Source organism: Phascolarctos cinereus, unplaced genomic scaffold, assembly GCF_003287225.1.
Source record: "Phascolarctos cinereus isolate Bilbo 61053 unplaced genomic scaffold, phaCin_HiC Scaffold_5;HRSCAF=322, whole genome shotgun sequence".
Classification (NCBI taxonomy): Eukaryota; Metazoa; Chordata; class Mammalia; order Diprotodontia; family Phascolarctidae; genus Phascolarctos; species Phascolarctos cinereus.
Window position 1 is genome coordinate 228614085 of NW_027555958.1, and position 21170 is coordinate 228635254.

The 21170-nt window shown below is 44.6% G+C and overlaps 2 protein-coding genes across 4 annotated transcripts in view; one reads left to right on the forward strand and one right to left on the reverse strand.

Annotated features, from left to right (window-relative positions):
- TMEM63B (transmembrane protein 63B) overlaps positions 1 to 14838 on the reverse strand; it is a 40071-nt gene extending 25233 nt beyond the window's left edge. The window contains 5 exon segments of the mRNA XM_020993860.2: positions 3895 to 3985; positions 6821 to 6859; positions 7172 to 7251; positions 7633 to 7809; positions 14701 to 14838. Coding sequence (XP_020849519.1) covers positions 3895 to 3985; positions 6821 to 6859; positions 7172 to 7251; positions 7633 to 7782 — 360 coding nt within the window. The 5' untranslated portion in view covers positions 7783 to 7809; positions 14701 to 14838.
- Positions 14839 to 15122: 284 nt separating this feature from the next.
- Positions 15123 to 21170, forward strand: part of MRPL14 (mitochondrial ribosomal protein L14) — a 31510-nt gene continuing 25462 nt past the window's right edge. For 2 of the 3 annotated variants that reach the window (XM_020993861.1, XM_020993864.2), the window contains exon 1: positions 15123 to 15220. The gene's annotated coding sequence lies outside the window, so the exon portion shown is untranslated. Of the gene's footprint in view, positions 15227 to 21170 lie in introns of all 3 variants that reach the window. The other variant, XM_020993862.1, reaches the window with a different exon arrangement.

A 21170-nucleotide genomic window follows, 5' to 3' on the forward strand; every position in this document is an offset into this window, starting at 1 on the left:
TTGCAGATATGATGGTATACCCCTAGTCAATGTTATCTAAGATAAATCCATATAGATTATCATTGGCATTTCCATATATAATCAACAAAATCCAGCAAGAAAAGATAGAAAGAAAAATTCACTCAAAATCACTGTAGTAGCTATTAATACTCAAGGGGGTAGCTATTAAGATTCATATAGAGACTATAAGAACCAAACTATAAAACACCCTTTGCAGAAATAAACACAGACCTGAATGATTAGAGAGACATTAATTACATGAATAGGTCAAGCCAATATAAGAGAATGACAATATTACTTATATTAGTTTATTTATTCAATGCTGTATCAAACTCCCAAAAGAGCTATAAATTTTATAGAGCTAGAAAAAATAATTATGAAATTCACATGGAAGAACTTGCGGTCAAGAATCTCAAGGGTAATACTGAAAACAACAACAACAACAAACAAACAATAGGAAAGAAGAGGGCCTATCAGTATTGGATCTCAAACTGTACTACAAAGCAATAATAACAGAAATGATTTGGCTGATCAATGGAACAGATTAAATATAAAGAAGCAAACACAGCAGCATAATGTTCAAAAAATTCAAAGACCTTAGTTACTGGGGGAAGGACTCATTATTTGACAAAAAATGTTGGGAGAAATCCTAAACAGCAGTCCGGGGGAAGTTAGGTTTAGGCCAACACCTCATACCAAGGTAAGTTCCAAATTGATACATGACTGTGATATAAAAGGTCACATTATAAATAAATCAGAGAAGCAAGGAAGAATTACCTCTTGGATCTATGGACAGAAGAATTCATGACTAAACAATTGATAGAAAGGATCACACAAGATAAAATAGATAACATTACATTAAGTTAAAAAGGTTTTGCTCAAACTAATCTAATACAGTAAAATTTAAAACAGAAACAAGTTTCTTTGATAAAAGTCTCATTTCCAAGATATATAAAGAACTCAAATTTATGAGACTAACAGCCATATTCCTATAGACAAATGGTCAAAGGATATATGAGAAGGCAGTTTTCAAAGACATCCAAAATGTTAACAATTATATATTTTTAAAAACACCCTAAATCACTAATAATCAGAGAAATGCAAATTCCAGCAAATTTGAGGTTCCATCCCACACTTATCAGACTGGCATGGATGACAAAAGAGGAAAATAACAAATGCTGGAAGGGCTGTGGCAAAACAGGTACAGTAGCTGAGAGAGCTGGTACTTGGCCCAGCCATTTTAGAAGGCAATTTGAAACAATGCCCAGAAAATCACTGATCTTTGAACACCTCTGTAGTATCATTACTAGATCTGTAGCTCAAAGAAAGAGGAACTGGATCCATGTGTACAAAATATTTACAGCAGCTCTTTTTATGGTAAGCAAAAACTGGGAAACTGTGAGTGTGTTGTCATTATTGGGGAATGGCTAAATTCACTGAAGAATATGAATGTTATTGAATATTATTGTGCCATACAAATGATGAAGTGGAAATCTGGGAAGAACTTTATGAACTGATGAAGAGTGAAGTGAGCAGAACTAGATAACAATTTGTAGTGATTATAACATGACTGACAAAAACAACTTTGAAAGACTAGAATGCTGATCATTGTAATGATAAACCATGAATGCAAAAGAATGAAGATGAAACAGGCCATTCACCTCCTGAAAGACAGGCAATGAACCTAAGATTCAGAGACACAGATTCTCGGAAACGGCTCATGTGGGAATTTGTTTTGTTGGACCACATAGATATATACTGAGGGATTTGCTGTTTCAGGTTTAAATTAAAGTTTAAAAACATTCTGTCCTTCTCTCCAACTACTTTATTCCTCCCAGACACTGAGACTGAACACCTTAGAATCTTCGACTGCTCTCTCTTCCTCACTCCCCCACCCCAACTCACATTCAGCTGATTGTCAAGTTTTATTTTCTAAAATCCATTGTTTTCCTTCTCTCCAACCATACTGCCACCATCCTAGCTCAGTACTCACTGCCTCTGACAGACTGTTGTAACAGTGGTCCCCTAGTCTCCAGTCTTTCTCTTTACTCTCATATTTGTCTCACTTCACAACACTCCCCAAATTGTCTTTGTAACTATCAGCTTGGATAACATTCCTTTGCTCAAAAAAATGATCAGTGGCTAAACTCCTTAGCCTGGCATGTAAGGCCTCCCACCAGCTGATTCTAGTTTACCTTTCCAGTATTACCTGAGCTTGACTGCCAAATAAGTGGAAATTCACCAAACCAGTTACTACATGAAGATGGCTCTAGTTTAGATGTTTCACAGCTATGCAACTTTAGAGATATCCTGGCATCTAACCTGCCACTGACCACCCTTCTTTCTCACCTGGAATAGTACCCCTTTCTGGACCATCTCTCTATCCCAGCTATCCCTCACCGGTGCTTCAGATCCACTCCAAACATCTTGCCATTGCCCAGTCACCACACGGATATGTCTTTCCCCCTCTGATAACAGTAATCAATAATACTATTACTCTGGGAAAAGACATGCCAGTCAAGTGCCCTTTGGCTCTACTCATCTCTGTGACTCCTCCAGACAAAGACTCCCTTCCCTGGCCATCATTCCTCTGCATAGAAAGGCTTCCCTTACTGGAAGGGAAGCTCCTTTAAGAGAGTTACTGCATCACATCTATATTTTATCCCCAGCACTTAGCCAAGTGCCTGGTACACAAGAAGAGGCTAATAGATGCTTTTTCATCCATCTAATTATTTTCTCATCATATCAGGCTTCAGCCAAATTGGACTGCTAAAAGCTCCCTGGTTGTGTCTCATCTTCTCACCTTTGCTCCTGCAAACCTGGGATGGATTTCCTGTGTCTCCAAGCCTGTTGAGATCCTTTCTTTCCTTCAAAGTCCACCTCAGGTGATATCTCCTAGCTTCCCCTGATCTTCTTAGGTGGAGGTGATCTCTCTCTTCTAGAATTTCTCAGAGCACTTTGTATAGTCTTAAGTCCTTGGTACTTAACACTTAATTTGTATTATCATTTACTAGTGTGCATGCTACTCCCCCTTCCCCAAAAGATGATAAGCATCTTGAGAGAAGAAACTATGTCTCATTTTTTTTTTGTAGCCCCAAAGCCCAGTACAGCACCCATGCATGAGGCAAGAGCTTAATAAATGTCTGTTGAATTGAATTGCTCTATCAGACCTCTGTAAGGTAACCCTAAGTTACCTTGTCAGGGATGATAAGGCTTTTGGACCCTGGGTGGGCCACTGCCACACTAGATGCTCTTATTGGCTACCATCTCCTGGTCAAGGACAGTGACTAATTTAGGATGTTACTGTGTAGGAAGAAAGTCATTGACTAGGGGTAAGGATGCCATCTGGCTGTTTGGGCATGTTCCTTGGTGGTTTTTTCCCTGTTGTGGAAGAAGCAGCAGAAGCCTGAGCTCTTAGGCAAGGAGGGTGCCTAGTTAGTTCAGGGAAATCTGCCCAAGGAAGGATCAAGTTGGAGCTCCTAAAGACTCCCTGGAAGCACTCATCTTTGGGGAAGAAAGGAAAAGGTGGAGGGTGAAAGCCACCACTTATTTGTAGGGAACTTGGCCTGAAATGAATTAGATAGGCATTGGAAATACTTTTTTAACACAGAAATTTCTGTTGCATATTGAAGTAGTGGTGCAATGGGAAAAGCATTGAATGAAGACTCAAACTACCTGGGTTCCAACCTAGGTTTGACGATTTAACAAGCAAGTGGTTTCTTTATTTGTCTGGGCCTCAGCTTCCTCATCTGACAAATAGAGGGGCTAGGCTAGACAGTTTTTAAGGGGTTAGTGGGCTTGAACCCTTGCCTTTCTGTTCCTTACAACTGAAGATGAGATTGTTGGTCACCACTGCTCATGGTGAGGAAAGAGGGAAATGAGGAGGTCACTTACATTGTCTCTCTGTTCAAAGTCCACGGAGCTGGAGACAGAAGTGAGGCGCTCGTAGCGATCATGGCTGTCTGCCTGCATTGCTGAGGACATACTGAAAGGTGGGGGTTGGGGGTGGAGGGAGAAAAGGGTTAGAGAAGAACTGTCCCTCAGACAGGAGGGAAGATGCTACTACACCATAGCTCTGTGGGCCAAGGGAGGCACAGGGCAACAGAGAAAGGCAAAGCGAGGATGTGGGGTGAGAGACGGGGATGGGGGTGATTCCTCTTCCCTTTTTCCCATTTCTGTCTCGTCTCTTTCTCAAGGAGGCCTGGGGATGCCTAGTACAGGATTGTGAACACAGTAGGTACTCAATCAATGCTGCATGAATGAAAAGAATGGGGGTGGTTAGAAGGAAAAAGGGTAGGGAGAAGTGGAGGAGGTAGTTAGAAAAGGGCAGGCAGGGGCTAGCCTTGAGGAAGATGATGGGTGTGAGATGAGGGCAAGGCAGAGCCTAGAGTGTAAGTCTATTTGGAATCAAATGAGCAAGCTGAGTTGTGATTATTATGTTGTTTAGCTGTTTCAGTTGTGTCTGATGTTGTGACCCCATTTGAGGTTTTCTTGGCAAAGATACTGGAGTGGTTCATCATTTCCTTCTTCAGCTCATTTTACAGATGAGGAAACTGAGGCAAACAGGGTGAAGTGACTTGCCCAGGGTCATACAGCTAGTAAGTATCTGAGGCTGTATTTGAACTCAGGAAGATAAGTCTTCCTGATTCCAGGCCCAGCACTCTATCTACTGCACCACCTAGCTACCAACTTGTAATAACTTTCCATTTAGTGCTTGCAAACTACTTTCTTCACAACCACCCTATGAGGCAAGAAGTTTCAAGTATCATTACCCCCCTTTTACAGATGAGAACGCTAAGGCCCAGAGAAGTTGAGTGACTTGCCTATCACCATATAGTTAGCAAATGTAAGAGCAGGAATGGTGGAAAGAGTATTGTGCTGGGAGTCAGGACACCAGAGTTCTAATTCTAACTCTCTGTGACTTGAATGGCTTTGTTCCCTGGGGTCTCAATTTCCTTACTCATAAAAGGTGGGGGTAGAGTTCGATAATCCCTCAGGTCCTTCCCAGCTCTTAGAAATAGAAGCTGTCTTGGTAAAACAAAGTCTAAAAGGGAGGCAGAAGGATGGTGCCCAAAGGCTTTCTGAAGCCTGGAGAGGGTGGCTGGTCAAGGGAAGAGCCCGGCCAAACACCCAAATTACTCTCTGCTCTGCTGCGCCCCTTCTCTTCTGGGGGAATGCTTCTTTAGCAATGCCATTTTCTCATCTGTCAGAGGTAAGGAATGGCCTAAACGAGCTCTAAGATCTCTGCTAGCTTTGGCACTACTGAGAGATTACAGAAAAAATGTCCATAAATTTATCCCCACCTCGCGGGGCGGATGTGAGGAAAGCACTTTTTAAACTTGCAAGAGTGCTACATAAATGTGAGTTATATGAGCTGTGAGTATGGCGAATGCAACGGTAAGAAATAGATTTGTGTACTAACAGAGTGACTGAGGTTAGACGTGAAAGGACTAGAGAGAGCAGAGGAAAAGTACTAGACCTGCAGTTAGGAGAGACCTGTGTTCAAATCCCAGCTCTAACACTTACTAGCTGTATGAGCATGGCCAAGTCATTTAACATCTTTGAACCTCAGTTTCCACATCTGCAAAATGGGAATAATAATATTTGTACTACCCATCTCACAAGATGGTTGTGAGAACAACTTAAAAGATATATTTTTTTATATACATATATGTATATATGTAGGTATGTATATATACATATATACTGTGAACTGCTAAGCAGTTTCTGATAGGGTGGGTGAGGGTGGGATACTCTGGACACTGGTCTAGCACAGAAGGCAGGTGAGCCAACTACTGCATGACCTCTGTTTCTGCAGGAAGGAGGGGCTGGTCCTGACTAGAAGGGCGGGCCTGAAAGAGGCAGCCTCTGGATATCTGCACTGCAGTGTGAGGAACTGCCCAGCAGGGGACAGTAGTACCATCCTCATGAGAAACTGCAGGCTTTGTTGGTTTGCAAAGGACTCTTTCAAGGAAACTCTTCTGTGAAGTCCCTTCTCCCCTGATCCTGAGTCTGATGGGAGGAGAGCTGGCTCCCAAATCCTATCCTGTAGGGAGGTGTTTTGGGGGAGACATCTGCAGAACTGGCCATTTACCCTCCTACTCCCCTTCCCCAGCCCAGTAGTAGTAGTAGCAGCAGCAGCAGGAGCAACAGTAGCAGCAGCAAAAGCAGCTTCTATCCTGCAAACAGAGACCAAGGCGAGAGGGGCAGGGCTGGGATAGGAGCTGGAAGGAGGGTAGGAGCCGGTGCTCCTTGGACTGTTCTGTTCCTGCAGCTGGGGGTGGGCAGACTTCCTGGCCACCAGGCCAAAGGAAGTTAGGAGGGAACCCTGGAATCTAAAGAACAGGAACTTCGGGGGAAGGAAGCCACAAGGAACCTCCTTCTTGTCTCTGCAGTTGAGGGTGAGTTTGAGTGTTCCAGGTAGGAAAGGTCTGATGTCCAGGGGATCCTCTTTTTCATATTCCCTAATAAAAAAAATCTAGAAGACTGCCCCAGCCCCAGTGTCAGCCCCAGTCTGGTAATCCTTTTGATGCTCAATTTCGGGAGTGGGTAGGTCGGGAGCATGTGTGATATTGTGTGTGTGTGTGTGTGTGTGTGTGTGTGTGTGTGTGTGTGTGTGTGTGTAAAACCCAGAGACAAGTTGAGGGATTCCCCGCTTTGCAAAGCACATCGCCTGAGTTAATCCCGAAACCACCATGAGACTGCAGAGAGACAAACTGCAAAAGAAAACATCAAAGTGGCAAGAGATGAGAAGTGAGAAAGCAAGGGAGCAAGGGAAGATGGTTTGCAGGGGAAAGAGAGGGGCTGATGCCCCACGTACTATTCCTGCTCCACTCGGTCTCTCTGCTGGCGTCGCAGCCTGAGGACAGAGAATAGAGAGTGTTAAGGTCTGAAGGTAAGGACTGGCAGCATCCTTTCCACGACCCTCCTCCCCCTGGTAAGTACTACCTTCTAACTGAAGATCACTTCTCACTGCTGTATTTTCCCCCAAGACCCCACATGCCCCTATCCAAAAAAACCCAACAATAGATATGGAAGGGGTAGGAGAATAGCACAGTCACACCCGAGGAAAAGAGAAAATGAGGAGACCTCGAATGGGGAAAGGCAGAGTTTTAGAAAACAGGGGTAACTCTTGTCTCTGTCTTCTCCCTCCCCCTTCCTCCGTTCTTACCTGTCAACATCGGTAACCAAGGCCAGTCGTCCATAGTCCCAAGCCACCTTGCGCAGGACGGAGAACAGGAACAGCAACAACTAGTGAAAAGGACATAGGGAGGAGACTGGTAAAACCAGGGGCTCTGCACATCCTCTACACGGAAAGGACAATGTTGATAATTTAAGGGTCTTGGAGTTTAGGGTAAGTGGGAGGTCCAGATAAGATGGGGTCTGAGGCCAGAGATGTGAGCTGGGTATATTATTAGCAGGTCAGGGAAGAAAGGGAGGAGGGAAAGAGAGGATCCCTTAGTTAGAAGTGAACAGGAAGACTAGGGCTTTTGTTAGGAGGTATGCAGCTGGAATAGGTAATTGTCTATTGCTGAGGGATGGTGACACAGCTATGTGTATCCTTGATCATGCTTGGGGTTGGAGGTAGGGGAGTTCTCCACGGTGGAGACTGGAGAGAGTTTGAGTACTCACAAGAAAGCATAGGAAATCCAGTGCAAGTACTGTGGGAATTCCCCCAAAAGGCAGTCCTTGGAGGACAGTGCTTCGGATCCGGGCTTTGTAACAGTAATCCTTGGCTTCTGAGCTGTTGTTGACTATCGGGTCGCCCAGCGGAAAGGGCATTGTGGCTGCTACTGCAGCATCGTCCTCCTGCAATAACGGAAGAAAAGGGTCAGCTGAAGGTCTTAGGGTTAGCCTCCTTTCATCCCCATGGCCCTTAGGGGCATATAAGTGAAAAGAAGGGGATGCCTTTAGTCCTCAGTGTAGAGAAACCAGTGGAATGGTCTAGGCAGACTGAGGAACTCTGGAAGACCTGGCCAGTGAAGACAAGGACGTGTGTGTGCGTGCGTGCGTGTGCGCGCGCGTGTGTGTGTGTGTGTGTGTGTGTGTGTGTGTGGAGGGGGGGGAATGTTCTCCTGAGACATAGAGTCTGCACCCCCCCCAACCCCAGAGAACTGGGCTCAGAGCTGCTTACCCCCTTCTCTCCCTCTTAGGAGGAGCAGGACTCAAGTTCCTTGCTCTCCAGTTCACATTTCCTTCTCCTTCCAATCCCTTCCCATCCCCCTATCTTCTGAGGCCTAGACCGTTGCTAACAGCAGGACAAGAAAGAGCTGAACTGGGGTCTCAGAGTAGCTGCAAGGGGGATGGATAGTGACGTTAAGTGGAGGGGGAAGGGGGTGTTATATTAAACCAGATCATAGTTGCTGCCTGTAGGAGGATATAAAAGAAAGTCAGAGGCAATCTATCCTGTTCACACTAAAGGGCATTATTTCTCTACGAAATTCTTCCTCATCACAGTGTGGAGGTGATTGGGTTTAAAAGGCTATGGAACTCTGTGGAGGTGCCTGCTAAGCTATTAAAGCTTCAAGTACTGCCTAATTATGGCTTGTATATAAGAGAGGTTCACCATTTGGAGGTATGACCACTAAGCAATTAATTCTTTTGGCCAGTAGAACTAGAGAAAACCATTAAAGAATGAAGGTGTTTCACTCCATCTGCAAGAGTGGAAAGTGTAAGCACTTTCATGAAAAATGGGTATCATTATAAACTAGATGTCACATGTAAAATGACAGGGTTGAATGAAAAGACCCCTTTTAACTCTAAAATTTCTTATTGATTCATTTATCCAATAAATATTTATTAAGCACCTACAAATATTCAAGACAGAGTGTTAAGTTCCATAACACATTTAAATGGCATCAACCAAAATGGATGATTAGCCTACCTGGATGCTTCCTTAGGTTTCTTGTTCTCTTAAAGAAGGGTGGGGAGTGTAGGTTTTAAGCGGCAATATGGATTTCTGGGTCTGGTTCACCAGATGGAGGGACTCTGGTAATGTACTAAGCTCTGGGATCTATTCTTTCTTCTCCCCTCTCCTCTCAATCCAGCTTTCTCAAGCAGACTCCTGCTGAGCTATGTTTCCTACATAGGGGCCACAAAGAAAATCACAGAATTGTAATTTCAAGGAACTTCGTCGACTACTTTGTCCAGCCCATACAAGAAGAAGAATCTTCACCACAACATGACAGATGCCTCTGCCTAAAGACCTCCACCAAGGAGGAACCCACCACCCCTGAATACCCCATTCTATCTATGAATAGATCTAAATGTTAGGAAGGTTTTTAAAAAATATTACATAAAAATCTGTGTCATTGTTTATTCAGCATTCATCAACTGTTAGATGTTCAGGTTGTTTACAATTTTTGCAATCACATACATTTAAAAAAAAGAGAATGGTCTTTATGCTGTCTTAGGGTATATTTCCAATAATATAATTACTGAATAAATGGCTAGGATTATTCTTATGAAGATTTTTATTTCTTAAAGCTTACAAACTTTAAAAGAATTCTTTTCTTCCTGTCGTTTTCTTTCCATCTAGCTCATACAGCCTACAGCCTACAATTCCCGGAATGCTAAGCTTCTTTCACAGAGCAGGGCTGTCTGGGAATGCCACACCTTCTACTAAGCTGCACCATTGGCGAACCACAGGGGAGTGGGAGGTTTTAAGCTTTACCCTCCCCAAAAATGCCCTCTGAGGGTGGGAGGGGGCTCAATGACGAGGAGACAATAAAAAGAAATCCTCCCCCCCCCCTTTTTTTATGCTGAAGGCCTGGCTTCACCTCTGTTATTTATAGATCTCCCTAAGCTCCCTCAGGGAAGTATGTTAGGGTGGGGCAGATAGTAGCCCTATCCTAAGAGAAAGAGCCCAGCCAATCCCTGGCCTAGACACCTGGGCTCTAGGAGAGCCTGGGGAATGGAAGAGGCGTCGACCCACGGCTAGAGAAGGCCCTAAGGAGGCCAAAGTAGCAGCTTCTTTGCTCTCCCTCCTCCCTCGCCACACTCACTCACTTCCCAAGAGGGGTCTCTCTGAGTAGATGAGGAGCCTGCTGGGGACCTGGGGACAGGAACCGCCTAGACTGAGGCCAAACAACAAAGGCAGGGGTGGGGCAGTGATTCTAAAAGAGAAGGCAGCCTCTTCCCACTGGCCCTAGCCTGACTCAGTGGGATTCTTGGCCCCCTCACCCCAACGCCTTGCCTTTCCCTGGGGGTTGACTATAGGTGGAGGGCAAGACACCTCCCTGACCTAACAAACTGGGGGTTGTAGTGAAAGGGGGAGTGGTAATGCATTTGAAGTTCACAGGATCATTAGAAATCAAATAGCTGAAATCATTCTCATTTTAGAGAGCAATAAATCAAGGTGCAGAGTAAGGAAGAGTTTGGTGTGGGATCACACAGCTAGTAAGAAGTAGAACAGAAACTGAAAATCCAAATTCAGGATTCTTTCCACCACACCATACAGAGGAATTTAGGAGGGAAGTAGGAGAAGGGGGAGCCAGTTCACAGAGACCATATGAATGGCACATGGCTGTGTACCTATGTATATAGGGGAGACTACCTCCCTCTTCCCAGTGCCTAGGTAAAAGCTCTATGCATTTAAGAGCAATTAATAAATGCTTATTGAATTATTGAACTGCTTTGAGTGTATAGGTATATAATGCCAGTCCTGGTGTGAAGATGCAACATATATCAGTTATGGGCTGTCGCTCAGGTAGGTGCATCTCTGTTGTATACTTGGGGAGTTGTGTGTGTTATGAACCTGGGTATGTAAACAAAAGTACCCAGAAGACTGTAACTTTAAGTTAAGGGTACAACGTAGGCTCAAAGTCCCTCTCCATCTCAAAACAATCCCCTTTTACCCAGAGGTTGTTGCAATACATCTCTTCTGCACTAAAGGCACATTCTGAGGTCAAGATACAAAGATAAATCCCTCTCAAGCTCCAATGTCCTGTCCCCCTTCCATTTCAGGGGATCCTAGAAGTTTGTGTGGCACTGCCTACTCCCATTCCCCATATCCCCGAGGGCAAGGGACCTTCATGACCTAACCACCCAATCAGGGTGAGTAGGTAAGAGTCATGCCAGCTGCTTTGTTAGTTAAGGAACTCTGCTGGACAGTTATTCTAGCTATGGTTGTTGTAGGATCAATGGAAGTAGAGGAAATGAGCAGAAGGAAGAGAAAAATGGCAGAGGTGATGGTGGGAGGCTAAGGGGGCAGAGGAACAGGTTTTATGCAGTTTAAGATTTTGAAGAGCGCTGGAGAAGAATATATAGTTCACATTTATATAGCACTGTATAGTTTATAAAGAACTTTATGCACATTATTTCATCCGATATTCACAATGCCCCAATGACTAGAGATGATTTCCAAGTTCCCTCTTATCTGGCTCTAAGTCCTATGGTCCCAAGTTGGTTTTGTAGGTATTATTATCTGCATTTTACAGAAGAGAAGACCTAGGTGGAGAACGGTTAAATGACTTGCCCAAAGTAAAACAGCTAGTAAAGAGCAAAACTAGGAACTTTGGTCTTCTGATATCCAAACCAGTATAATTTTCGCTGCAGCACAATACTTCTACAAGAGACCAGACTGGAATTCTTATGACAGGCAGTAACTTTCCTCCTTCTACTGGGCTGCCAGTGGTATCAAGATAGTCTCCTAGTTTGATTAAGATGCTTAATTTAAGTTGGCAAAGGGTTTATTTTCAGGCCAACTCAGGGTTTTGCTATTGTAAGGTGACAATGGGTGAAGGGAGAGGGTTACAGCTTAAAGTTTATTATTGCAGAACTGCAAGGGAAATTGTAATTTAGGACTTGTAATTACAGTCAGAAAGTATATTCCATCAGAAGGATGCCTTGGTTAATAGATAAAGAGACCAGGGCTCTAGTTTTAGCTAGGTGACTCTGTGACCTTGGACAAATCCCTAACCTTCTCCAATTCTCTATCTTTCTGTTCATAACAGAGGGATGTTAACGTCTCTGCCTTGGGCAGAAATGTCCTAGTAAGGATAAAACTTTTGAGAATGGGCCTGAAAAGTAAAAGTAATATAAGAATGAAAAAGATTACTTATTATCAAAGTAACTTGAAGGGAGGAGGGAATAAGCATTTTACGTAGCATTTACTATGTGCCAGGCATTGTGCTTTACAAATATTATCTCATTTGATTGTCATAACAATCCTTTGAAGTAGGATCTGTTACCACCCCCATTCTACAGTTGAGGAAACTGAGGCAAACAGGTGAAGTGACTTGTCTAAGGTCACACAAAACTAGTGTGACCACCTCTGAACTCAGGTCTTCCTGACTCAGCTCAGTTCTTTATCCACTGCACCAATTAGCTGCCTTGGGGACTGGTGATGGTATAAAATTTAAGTTTCTCTAGACCCTCCAGTTCTCCCACTGGATGATAACTTTACTCAACCTCCAACTTCTCCGGATTTTCTATAACTTCACGGTTAACCCAGGTGGTACAAACAGCTATCAAGTGTGGCCATTCATGACTCAGGGTTTATTTGCTTTGAGGGTAAATTTCTCCCACCAGGAGGTCCTTCCTGGATTTAAATTGCAGGTCACTGCAAGTTTTTACCTATAGAAAAAAGATAGTAGCCAAGGAGACTGAGGCCGGTATCCTGACTCTACCATTGACGAATCCTGCAACCTGGATCATGTCACTTTCTAGACCTTAGTTTCCACATCTATAAAACGTGTGTGTGTGTGTGTGTGTGTGTGTGGTTGTGTGACTAAATGATTTCTAATCTTTTTTCTAGTTCTAATTTAGCTTTTGCTTTCTTAAGAGAAATTCTGTGGCACAACAGGGACTTGTTACTGTCAGGTTGTTTAGTGGGGGAAGAGGCTGGTTAAAAACAAAAAATAAAAAAACAACAAACACAAAACCAACAGGGTTTACTTTGGGCTTGTTTAAGTGAAGATAGCTTTGATTAAGCTTATTTTGAAAATGTGACAAAGGGTCTTTCCTGTGCTATCCTTTATTTGGGGCTTTCCACCAGAGCTGTTTCCAAGTCCACTATATTCCCCTTGTGCCCTTCAGTCACATCTGAGTAATGGTGGCGCTGCTCAGGACCAGAGAGGAAGGCAGTGTGGTATAATGAAAAGAGCTTTGGACTGGGAACCACAAGACCTGGGCTCTAGTGTTGGTTCTGCAACTAATTAGCTGTGTGACCTTGGCCAAGTCATTTTGCTTTATCCTTCTTCTCCTCTGTGAAAATGAGAGTATTAGGCTAGAACAATGATCTTAAAAACCTCTTCTAGCACTGAATGGCATCCTATGTTTCTATGACCTAGGAGGGTATAGGATAGGCGGATGCCAATCTATCATTTTCCCTCTACCCATCAGGGAAAGACAGGCTGAACTACAGGTCCCAGCATGCAATACTTTGGGCATGCCAGGGCCTGGACTCTCATGCCACCCCAATGCCCTGGAGGGCAGCCATGCCAACCTTTTCTTTCCACTCAGGGTAGGGAGGAGAGGGAAGGCAGTGTTCCTCAGCAGTTGGGTAGACACTCCCTACTCCAGTACCTCAATGTTCATATAACCCTCTGAGTTGACATCAGCACCCTAGTAGGCAGAAGCAAGGGTAACCCCCCCCCCAACATACACACATCACACGTATTTTCTTTCTGGGCTACAGGAGACACCAGAATCGTGGCTGGACATCCCTTGTGGATGCCAGGCCTATGCCCACAATGACCCAAGCAGGTGGCAGCACCAAGGACAGCCAGGCTCCCACCTCCCCCACTGACCTCTCCATTCTCCAACACCCCGTCGGCCTCCACGCAGGACAAGGGGCAGTAGCCTATCCTTACCTATCCCCACCCTCAGGCAGAAAAGGAGTGCCTTTGAGAAGCCTCAGGTTCCCCGAAGGCCCAGGCTCCTCCGAACTAGCCCCGTCCAGCCTAGATCTTCCCACCGCCCTTTCCAGCAAGCCTCGGGCCACCGCGGTGAATAAGTCTGCATTGTGCTGGGGTGGAAGGACACTCACAACACACACACACACACACACACACAACCCCCCTCCACACCCCCCAGCAGGCTCTCTCTAGATCACCCCGGCTCAATCCCCCCCAGTCTGGGCCAGGGGACACAGAGCAGTCATACCGCAGCCCGGGGCCCAGCGCAGGGAAAGATTCCACTCGTGTACGTGCGTGCGTGTGTGTGTATGTGTGTGTGTGTGTGTGTGTGTGCGCGCGCGCTCGCGTGTTTGTGTTCGGGGGGGGGCGGCGGTAAAATCCACGGAGTCTATCAGATCATGCGACACCGTTCCCTTCTCTCTCCACCCCGCAAATAAACAAAAAAAAACCCAACAAAAAACACCCCAAAACAACAAAAAGCAACCCCAACCCACCAAACTAAAGCTTCGGCCGGGGGAGGGGGAGGGGAAGACAACATCTGGATCCCCGAAAAAAGGGCGGGCGGCGGGGAGGGGAAAGGAACCCTGGAGGGCGCATCGTGGGGGAGGGGGCACACACCTGGACTGGGCAGGTGGGCGAAGAGGTAGGGTGGGGGCCCCCCGAATAGCTGGATGCCCCGAGGACGGAGGCTGGATACAGCGCGGGGCGCATTTGGATCCCGGGTGGGGGTCAGGAGGTTTTTTTTGGGGAGGTGGTCCGCATAATTAAATTCTCGGGTTTTAGACCAGGGAGGATTTTCGGGAATAGGGGGTGGGGGAGCGGGGAGGGGTCGCCTACTCACCCTCGGGCGCAGACTCGGCTCCCGCTCCGAGGCTCGGGTCCGGGCTCGGGGCCGGGGTGGGCGGGGGCAGGGGGAGGGGGTGTCGCTGGGCCGCTTGGGCTCCGGGCTCCTGAGGCGGCCGCGGCTCCCGGCTAGGGGAGGAGGGAGGCCAGAGGAGGGAGGGAGGGATTGGGTAGGAGGAAGAGGAGGGGCGGGGAGAGACCGAAGTTAAGGCGGGGGAAGAGGGGGGAAGGCGGGGGAAGGGAGGGGGGAAGCAGGAGGGGGCGAGGCAGCGTCGCCGCCGACCGCCCGGGGCCCACCCCCTAACGCACACATGGCGAAGGCACGCTCGTACGTGCGCAGGCGTGGAATGGGGCCCGGGAGACCCTAGTGCGCAAACGCTCTGGAAAGGCGGTGGGGGCGGGGCGGGGCGGGGGGGGGGGGCGCTGTGGAGTCGAGCTGCTGGAGCTGGTAGGGGCGGGGCAAGACACGCGTTTAACCTCCGAGACCCCAGGTTTTCTCTAACGCGGCAGTGAGAGCGGTAATGGTGGGGAGAGTTTAAAAAAAAAGTTTTTCTTTCTTTTGCATTCCTCCACCTAATAGAGGCAACAAGGGAGGGAACTCAGCGTGGTGTAAATGCCGAGGTCCTAGTTAGGGGGAATAGAGCCAGGGGACACAAGGGGTCCTGGTTAGGGGAGGGGGAGGGGGTCCTGGTTAGGGGAGGAGGAGGAGTTGGTGGGGGAGGGGGTCCTGGTTGGAGTAAAGGAAGGGGGAAGGGTCCTGATTTAGGGGGAAGATTTAGGAAGGAAGAGTGGGGGACAAATGGGAGAGACGTCCTGGTTGGAGTAAAGGGCAGGATGACGGGGAAGAGTTCCCATGTAGGAAAGGGTGTAGGATAAGTGTTTTGTCCCTCTGCTCTTTCATCTTTAATCTCTTATTATATTTTTCCGGTTTTTCTTCCACCCTCCCTCCTGGGGAAATTGTGGTGGGGGTGGTGGTGGTGGGGAATTGGCCTAGCTAGGGGCACATCAGCCAACGTTGGCCCTAGGTTCTGTCTTCTTGCACCAGACCTTGGCCCCCACTGCTCTCGTTTGGGGATGAGGACTCACCTGGGAATGAGGAGCTGTGTTGCTTCCGGGGTGCTTGTGGATAGGTGGGGCTGGCTGTCGTTAAGGCTTTGACAGAGGCAGTGGATCCTGGCCTTCCTTTCCTTCTGCTCTTGTGGCATCAGCCTGTCGCGGCTCTGAGGCTGCTGTCCCTCTTTTCGGTCAATGTGGTTTCTTTCCCCTCCTTCTCCCTCTCTCCCTCCCCAACTCTTGATGTTGAGATGTCTCTTGTTTACTTATGTCCTTGTCCAGTATGCTTATGGAATAGGGAGTGAGTCCTTTGCTTTAACTTCATTCCCCTTGATGGACAAATTAATTCCTTGGACTGCAGTTATTTCTCTGCATTCTTATTTCCCTAAAGGGACTAAATGGTTGGGACCTTATTTTGAAAAAAGACTGGGAAGCCCCAATTTGTTCTTCAAATCCAGAGGACCACAGAACTGTCCTGACTCCAAATGATTGGGACCTTATTTTGAAAAAAAGACTGGGAAGCCCCAACTTGTTCATCAAATCCAGAGAACCATAGAACTGTCCTGACTCTATCCCATCCCCTTTGAAGTTTGTAGGTTGAAGCAGTTTTAGGACTAGTGAAAGTGCTACGTTCTACAGCAATTGGTAATTAGTTTGTGTATTTTGAAAATGTGAATAGCTTCAAGTATATAGAACTTTGCAAACCTTAAAAGCACCATATAACTGCTATTATTACCATAATAAATTTCAGGCTGAAAGTTCCATAAGGGGTCAGCGTTTATTCATCAAATATTTATTAGAACATACTGGGTTATTATGGAAAGATCCCTAGAGTTGGTGTGGAACCACCTTTGCCACTTAATACTTGAATGCCCTGACTACTCTGAGCCTTTTTTTTTTTTGAGGAGAATAATATATATACTTCCTGCTAAGGAGTGAAGCTCAAGTGAGACAGTAAAGTACTTTGTCACTATAAGACATGCTTTATGAATATAAGTTATTGTTATAAACATTTTATTGAGTGTAAGGGCTAGAGATATTAGAAGTGTAGCCCTAACCTGGTCAAATGGCATCAGAGAATAACTACTATTCTCTCTTCCAGGTAGTCTTTGTTACTTCAGACAATGCTGGGTTGTACCATTTAAACAGTCTGGCTTGTCTTGGTTGTTTTTTTTGAACTCAAATGTAAGATTTACATTTCTCTCCTTTAAATTTTATCTTGTTAGATTTAGCCCAGGGTTTTAACCTTTTAAGGACATTTTAAATTAGACCTGTTAGCTGACCCTGGCATTAAGTCATCTGCAGATTGATAACAATCTTTGTCTTTATTTAAGTCATTGATAGTTGCTAAATAATGCAGGGACAAAGAGAGACCCCAAAGGGAAACTGTGGTATCATAGAAAGAGTGCTGGATCAGAAGTCAGAGGACTTGGGTTCAAATACCAGTGCTTGTGCTTGTGCTTGCTGCAGTATGATCATGACCTGAAGCAAATTGTATCCCCTCTCTGGACCTCAGTTTCCGCATCCTTAAATTGAAGAAGTTGGACTAGGGCTAGGTGATCTCTAAAGTCCCTTCCATTTCTGAATATATGATCCTATATGATGTCTCCTCAGTATCTCTTTTTGATCAGTTGACACTTTAAGTGTTTGCTTCCTTTTAGATTTGTGGTATTTCAGTGTCTCAGTCTTTTGATTTTTTTTCTCCATTGGTAGATTGTGATATGAAACTTAAATGTTTGGTTTGTTGCCCATGGGAGGCATTGTTCATATATATAGTAAAAAAAATTTTGGTTATTAGAGAAGCAGTGAGGAGTGGTGGAAAGATCCCTGAACTTGGAGTCAGGAAATAGGGATTGAATCTTGGCTCTAACACTTACATACCTGTGTGTGGCCTTGGCCAAATCGTTTAACTCTAAGCCTATTTCCTCAGCTCCAGAATGGGGTAGTAATACTTGTATTGCATATCTTCCAGGGTGTAATGAGAAAAGAGCTTTTGTTAACTCTAGAGTGTGCAATATAAATACGCATTAATCATTACCTGGCCATAGGATGTGTAACAGGGTATACCTCCAGGTAGCAGGAAAAGACCTGAGCTTTATTCCTGGTAGCTTATAGTCTGATAGAAAAGATAGTCCTTTTTAGCAGAAATAAATGTGTAAAAGTATATTGAGGGGTAAGGTAAGTGTGAGGTTATTCTAGGGGGTCAGAAAGATGGCTAATTAGGGAAAACTCCTGGCTGGAGGAGCTATGATTGAAAAGAAGGTAAGTTGTTAACTACAAGGTATGCCTGTTGAAATTTGAATGGTGCCTATGTTCGTTAGTTCTGCGTTCTTGTAGTTGTCGTGGATGGAAGGGAATTGTTGAGGTTCTAAGAGATTTGGAATATTTTTCTTTGAGAAATTTCTCTTTATACCTGTACTACCATTTTTTGGTGGGAGTTTTCTGAGTACAGAATCCAGCAGTGTTCTGTGCATTTTATGATTGTGAAAACTTGAGTAACCCAGTGCCAGTCTGGCACAATGGATGGGAAGTAGGCTAAAGGCTTCGACTAACCCTGAGCTCTTTAAAGAAAATGTAGCTTATATTAGTTGTAATCACTCTATAACATTTAGTAATTGCTTCCTGTGTGCCAGGCACTATTGTGAATCTGAAATGTGTTGTTGATTCCTAGATTATAAGCATTTTGTATCTATGCTGCTTTTCTTTTCTGGGTAACATAGTTTGTATTTATAACACTTTGAGTTTTCTGATGTGTTGGGAATGCAAATATTGCTATCTCCATTTTACAGATCAGAAAACTGAGGCTCAGAGATGACTTGACTTACAGCAAGTAAGCAGCTCACCTGGGACTCAAACCTAGATCTTACTCTAAATTCAGTGCTCCTTCCACCACACATTGTTCCCTAGACTTTAGCTTCGAAGGAGTACATGAGAGGGCGTGTGGTATAGTGGGAAGAGCAGTGGATTTGGAAGACCCGGGTTAGAGTTCTGGTTCTGACACCAGCAGTGTGACTATAGGTAAGTCACTTAACATCTTTGAGCCTTGATTTTCCCACCTGTAAAATGTAACTACCAGACTCCTATGTTGTAAAGAAAGCACTTTGCAGACTTCAAACTGCTCTTTGAATATTATTATGATCCACATCATCATGTTTTCAAGTAGGGGAATAGCTCAGTACATCTGGAGGGAAACCAAGGAGAGATATAGCATTAAGAGAGAAAAGTACCTGTGATTGGGGCTTCTCAGAGAACCAGGAACCAACATAAGAGGTATCTGAGAGTATATTTGATATTCGAAGTTTTCTTTATCATGGATGGACACTGAGCCTCTGTTACTGTACTGTTTGACTCTGGCATTCTGCTGGATGCTTGTGTTCAGGCCGCGTGCTGCCTTGTCTACAGCGATCACGTTCCAGATTTCCCGAGATAGTCCTGATTTTAGGAGAAGGTCTTCTTTTAATGAGGCTTCACAAAAAAGTGATATCCTTCATCAGACTACATTTACTAATTTTTGTTTCAGAACATATTACAATCCCTGTCAGAGCTTAGGATCTTTAAGGTTGGGAGAATTCGTAGGAGATCAGTTAGTAGAGCTCTTTCTCTGTCTTTGGGTAGTGTTATACCCAGTTATCCAGACTCATTTGTCTGTTGTCAAAACTATTTTTGACCCATTTGAGGACTTGGTGGGGGAAATATTTTATTTTAAAATTTGGCGGTAGAGAGTGTTGTTCCAGCTAATTTTTCACTTCCAGAAATTCATCAAGTGCGTTCTAAGAGCAGAGCACTGTGTTAGGATCTGGGGGAGATTGGAGGCTACCCAGTTAATGCCTCATCAATAATAATAATGTTAGCATTTTGTTTTGTGACTCTCTTTGTGAGGTCAGGGTGGAGTGGAAGTTCTTAAGTAGCTGTGGAATGGAGAGAGGCAGGAAAAGCTTAATGAAAGAGGTGGTGTTTGAGTTGGATTTTAATGGATGGATAGGAATTCTATGGGCAAAGACAGCATTCCAGTAGTATGGAAGTGTCAGTAAAGATACAGAGCTGGGAGCATGGAGAGTAGGAAATGGTGAGTGGTCCTATTTGGCAGGAGCATAAAATGTGTGGGGTAGTATGAGATGTAAAGCTGGAAAAATAAGATAGTTTTATTGTAGGTCCTCCAGTTCCAGACAAAACAGTTTGAAAGAAATAAGCTGTAAAGAGGGACTGAAATTTTTTGAATAGATGAGTGGCATGACCAAATTTATATTCCAAGAAAATAAGTCTGGCACCCATTTGAAGGATGGACTGGAGGTGGGAAGACTTATAATAATGTTACTATAGTAATCAGCTAGGTGGTAATGAGCCTATATGGAGTTGGAGCCATTGGGATAGAGAGGAGAGGACATGAGAGGACATGAGAAATGTTATGGAAGTGGATTTGGACAGGTTTTTTGTACCTTACTGGCTATAGTATATTAAGGAGAGAGGAGTCCAAGACAGGGTTTTGAACAAGGCTCATTGGATTGATGGTGGTGACATTGATAGAAGTAGGGATTACTGGATCACAGACTTAAAGCTGGAAAAGACCTCAGTCCTCTCATTTTATAGAAGAGGAAGCTGAGGCTCAGAGAGAGGAGGGTATGTCTACCCAAGGTCACCCTGGTAAGTAAGAGGTAGAGCTGGGATTCCAATCCAGGTATCCTGACTCCAAATTGGCTCTTTGCAGTATATCACAACACCTTACTAGAAAAGTTGCTAGGGTTCAGAGCTTGTGAAAGGCTCAGAGGTATCTTAAGTTCAGCCTCCTCATTTTATAGATGAGGAAAATGAGGCCCAGAGAGGCAATTAGTAACTCATCCAAGGTCACAGTGAGATTCAAGCCCAGGTCTTCTGATTGCAGACTTGATGCTCTTTTCACTACAGGAGGGAAGAACAAGTTTAGGAGAAATGTAATCTTGATTTTGGACTTGTTTGAGGTATTGATAAAACAGTTCAGGTGGAGGTCTTAGAGCTCACTCAGGTCAGGTCTGGAAATACAGATTTCACAATCATCTAGGTAAAGGTGGTAGTTGAAACCAAGAGAACTATTTACAAGGTTTGGTAGCTTGTTCTGGGTTTTAACTCTTCTCGGATTAGTGCTTGTTTTTTTTGCATTTTTAACAAATACAAACCAGTGTGCCAAAGAGGAATTCAATTTAGAGCTAAGAAATGTTGTAGGTAAGACATTATAGTCTCTTATTAAGGAAAATGCCAAATAGCATACTTACTGTAAATTATTTGTTAGTGAAACAAGGTTCAGGTTAGGGAATAACTCTTTCAAAAATAATCTAGGACTCTAAGGAGATTGGGAGTACAGTGCTTTTTTAGCTCCCTTTTAACCTTAAAAAGACTATTAAGGCTAAGTGATCCTGAATTGTTATATTGATCCAGGAGCAA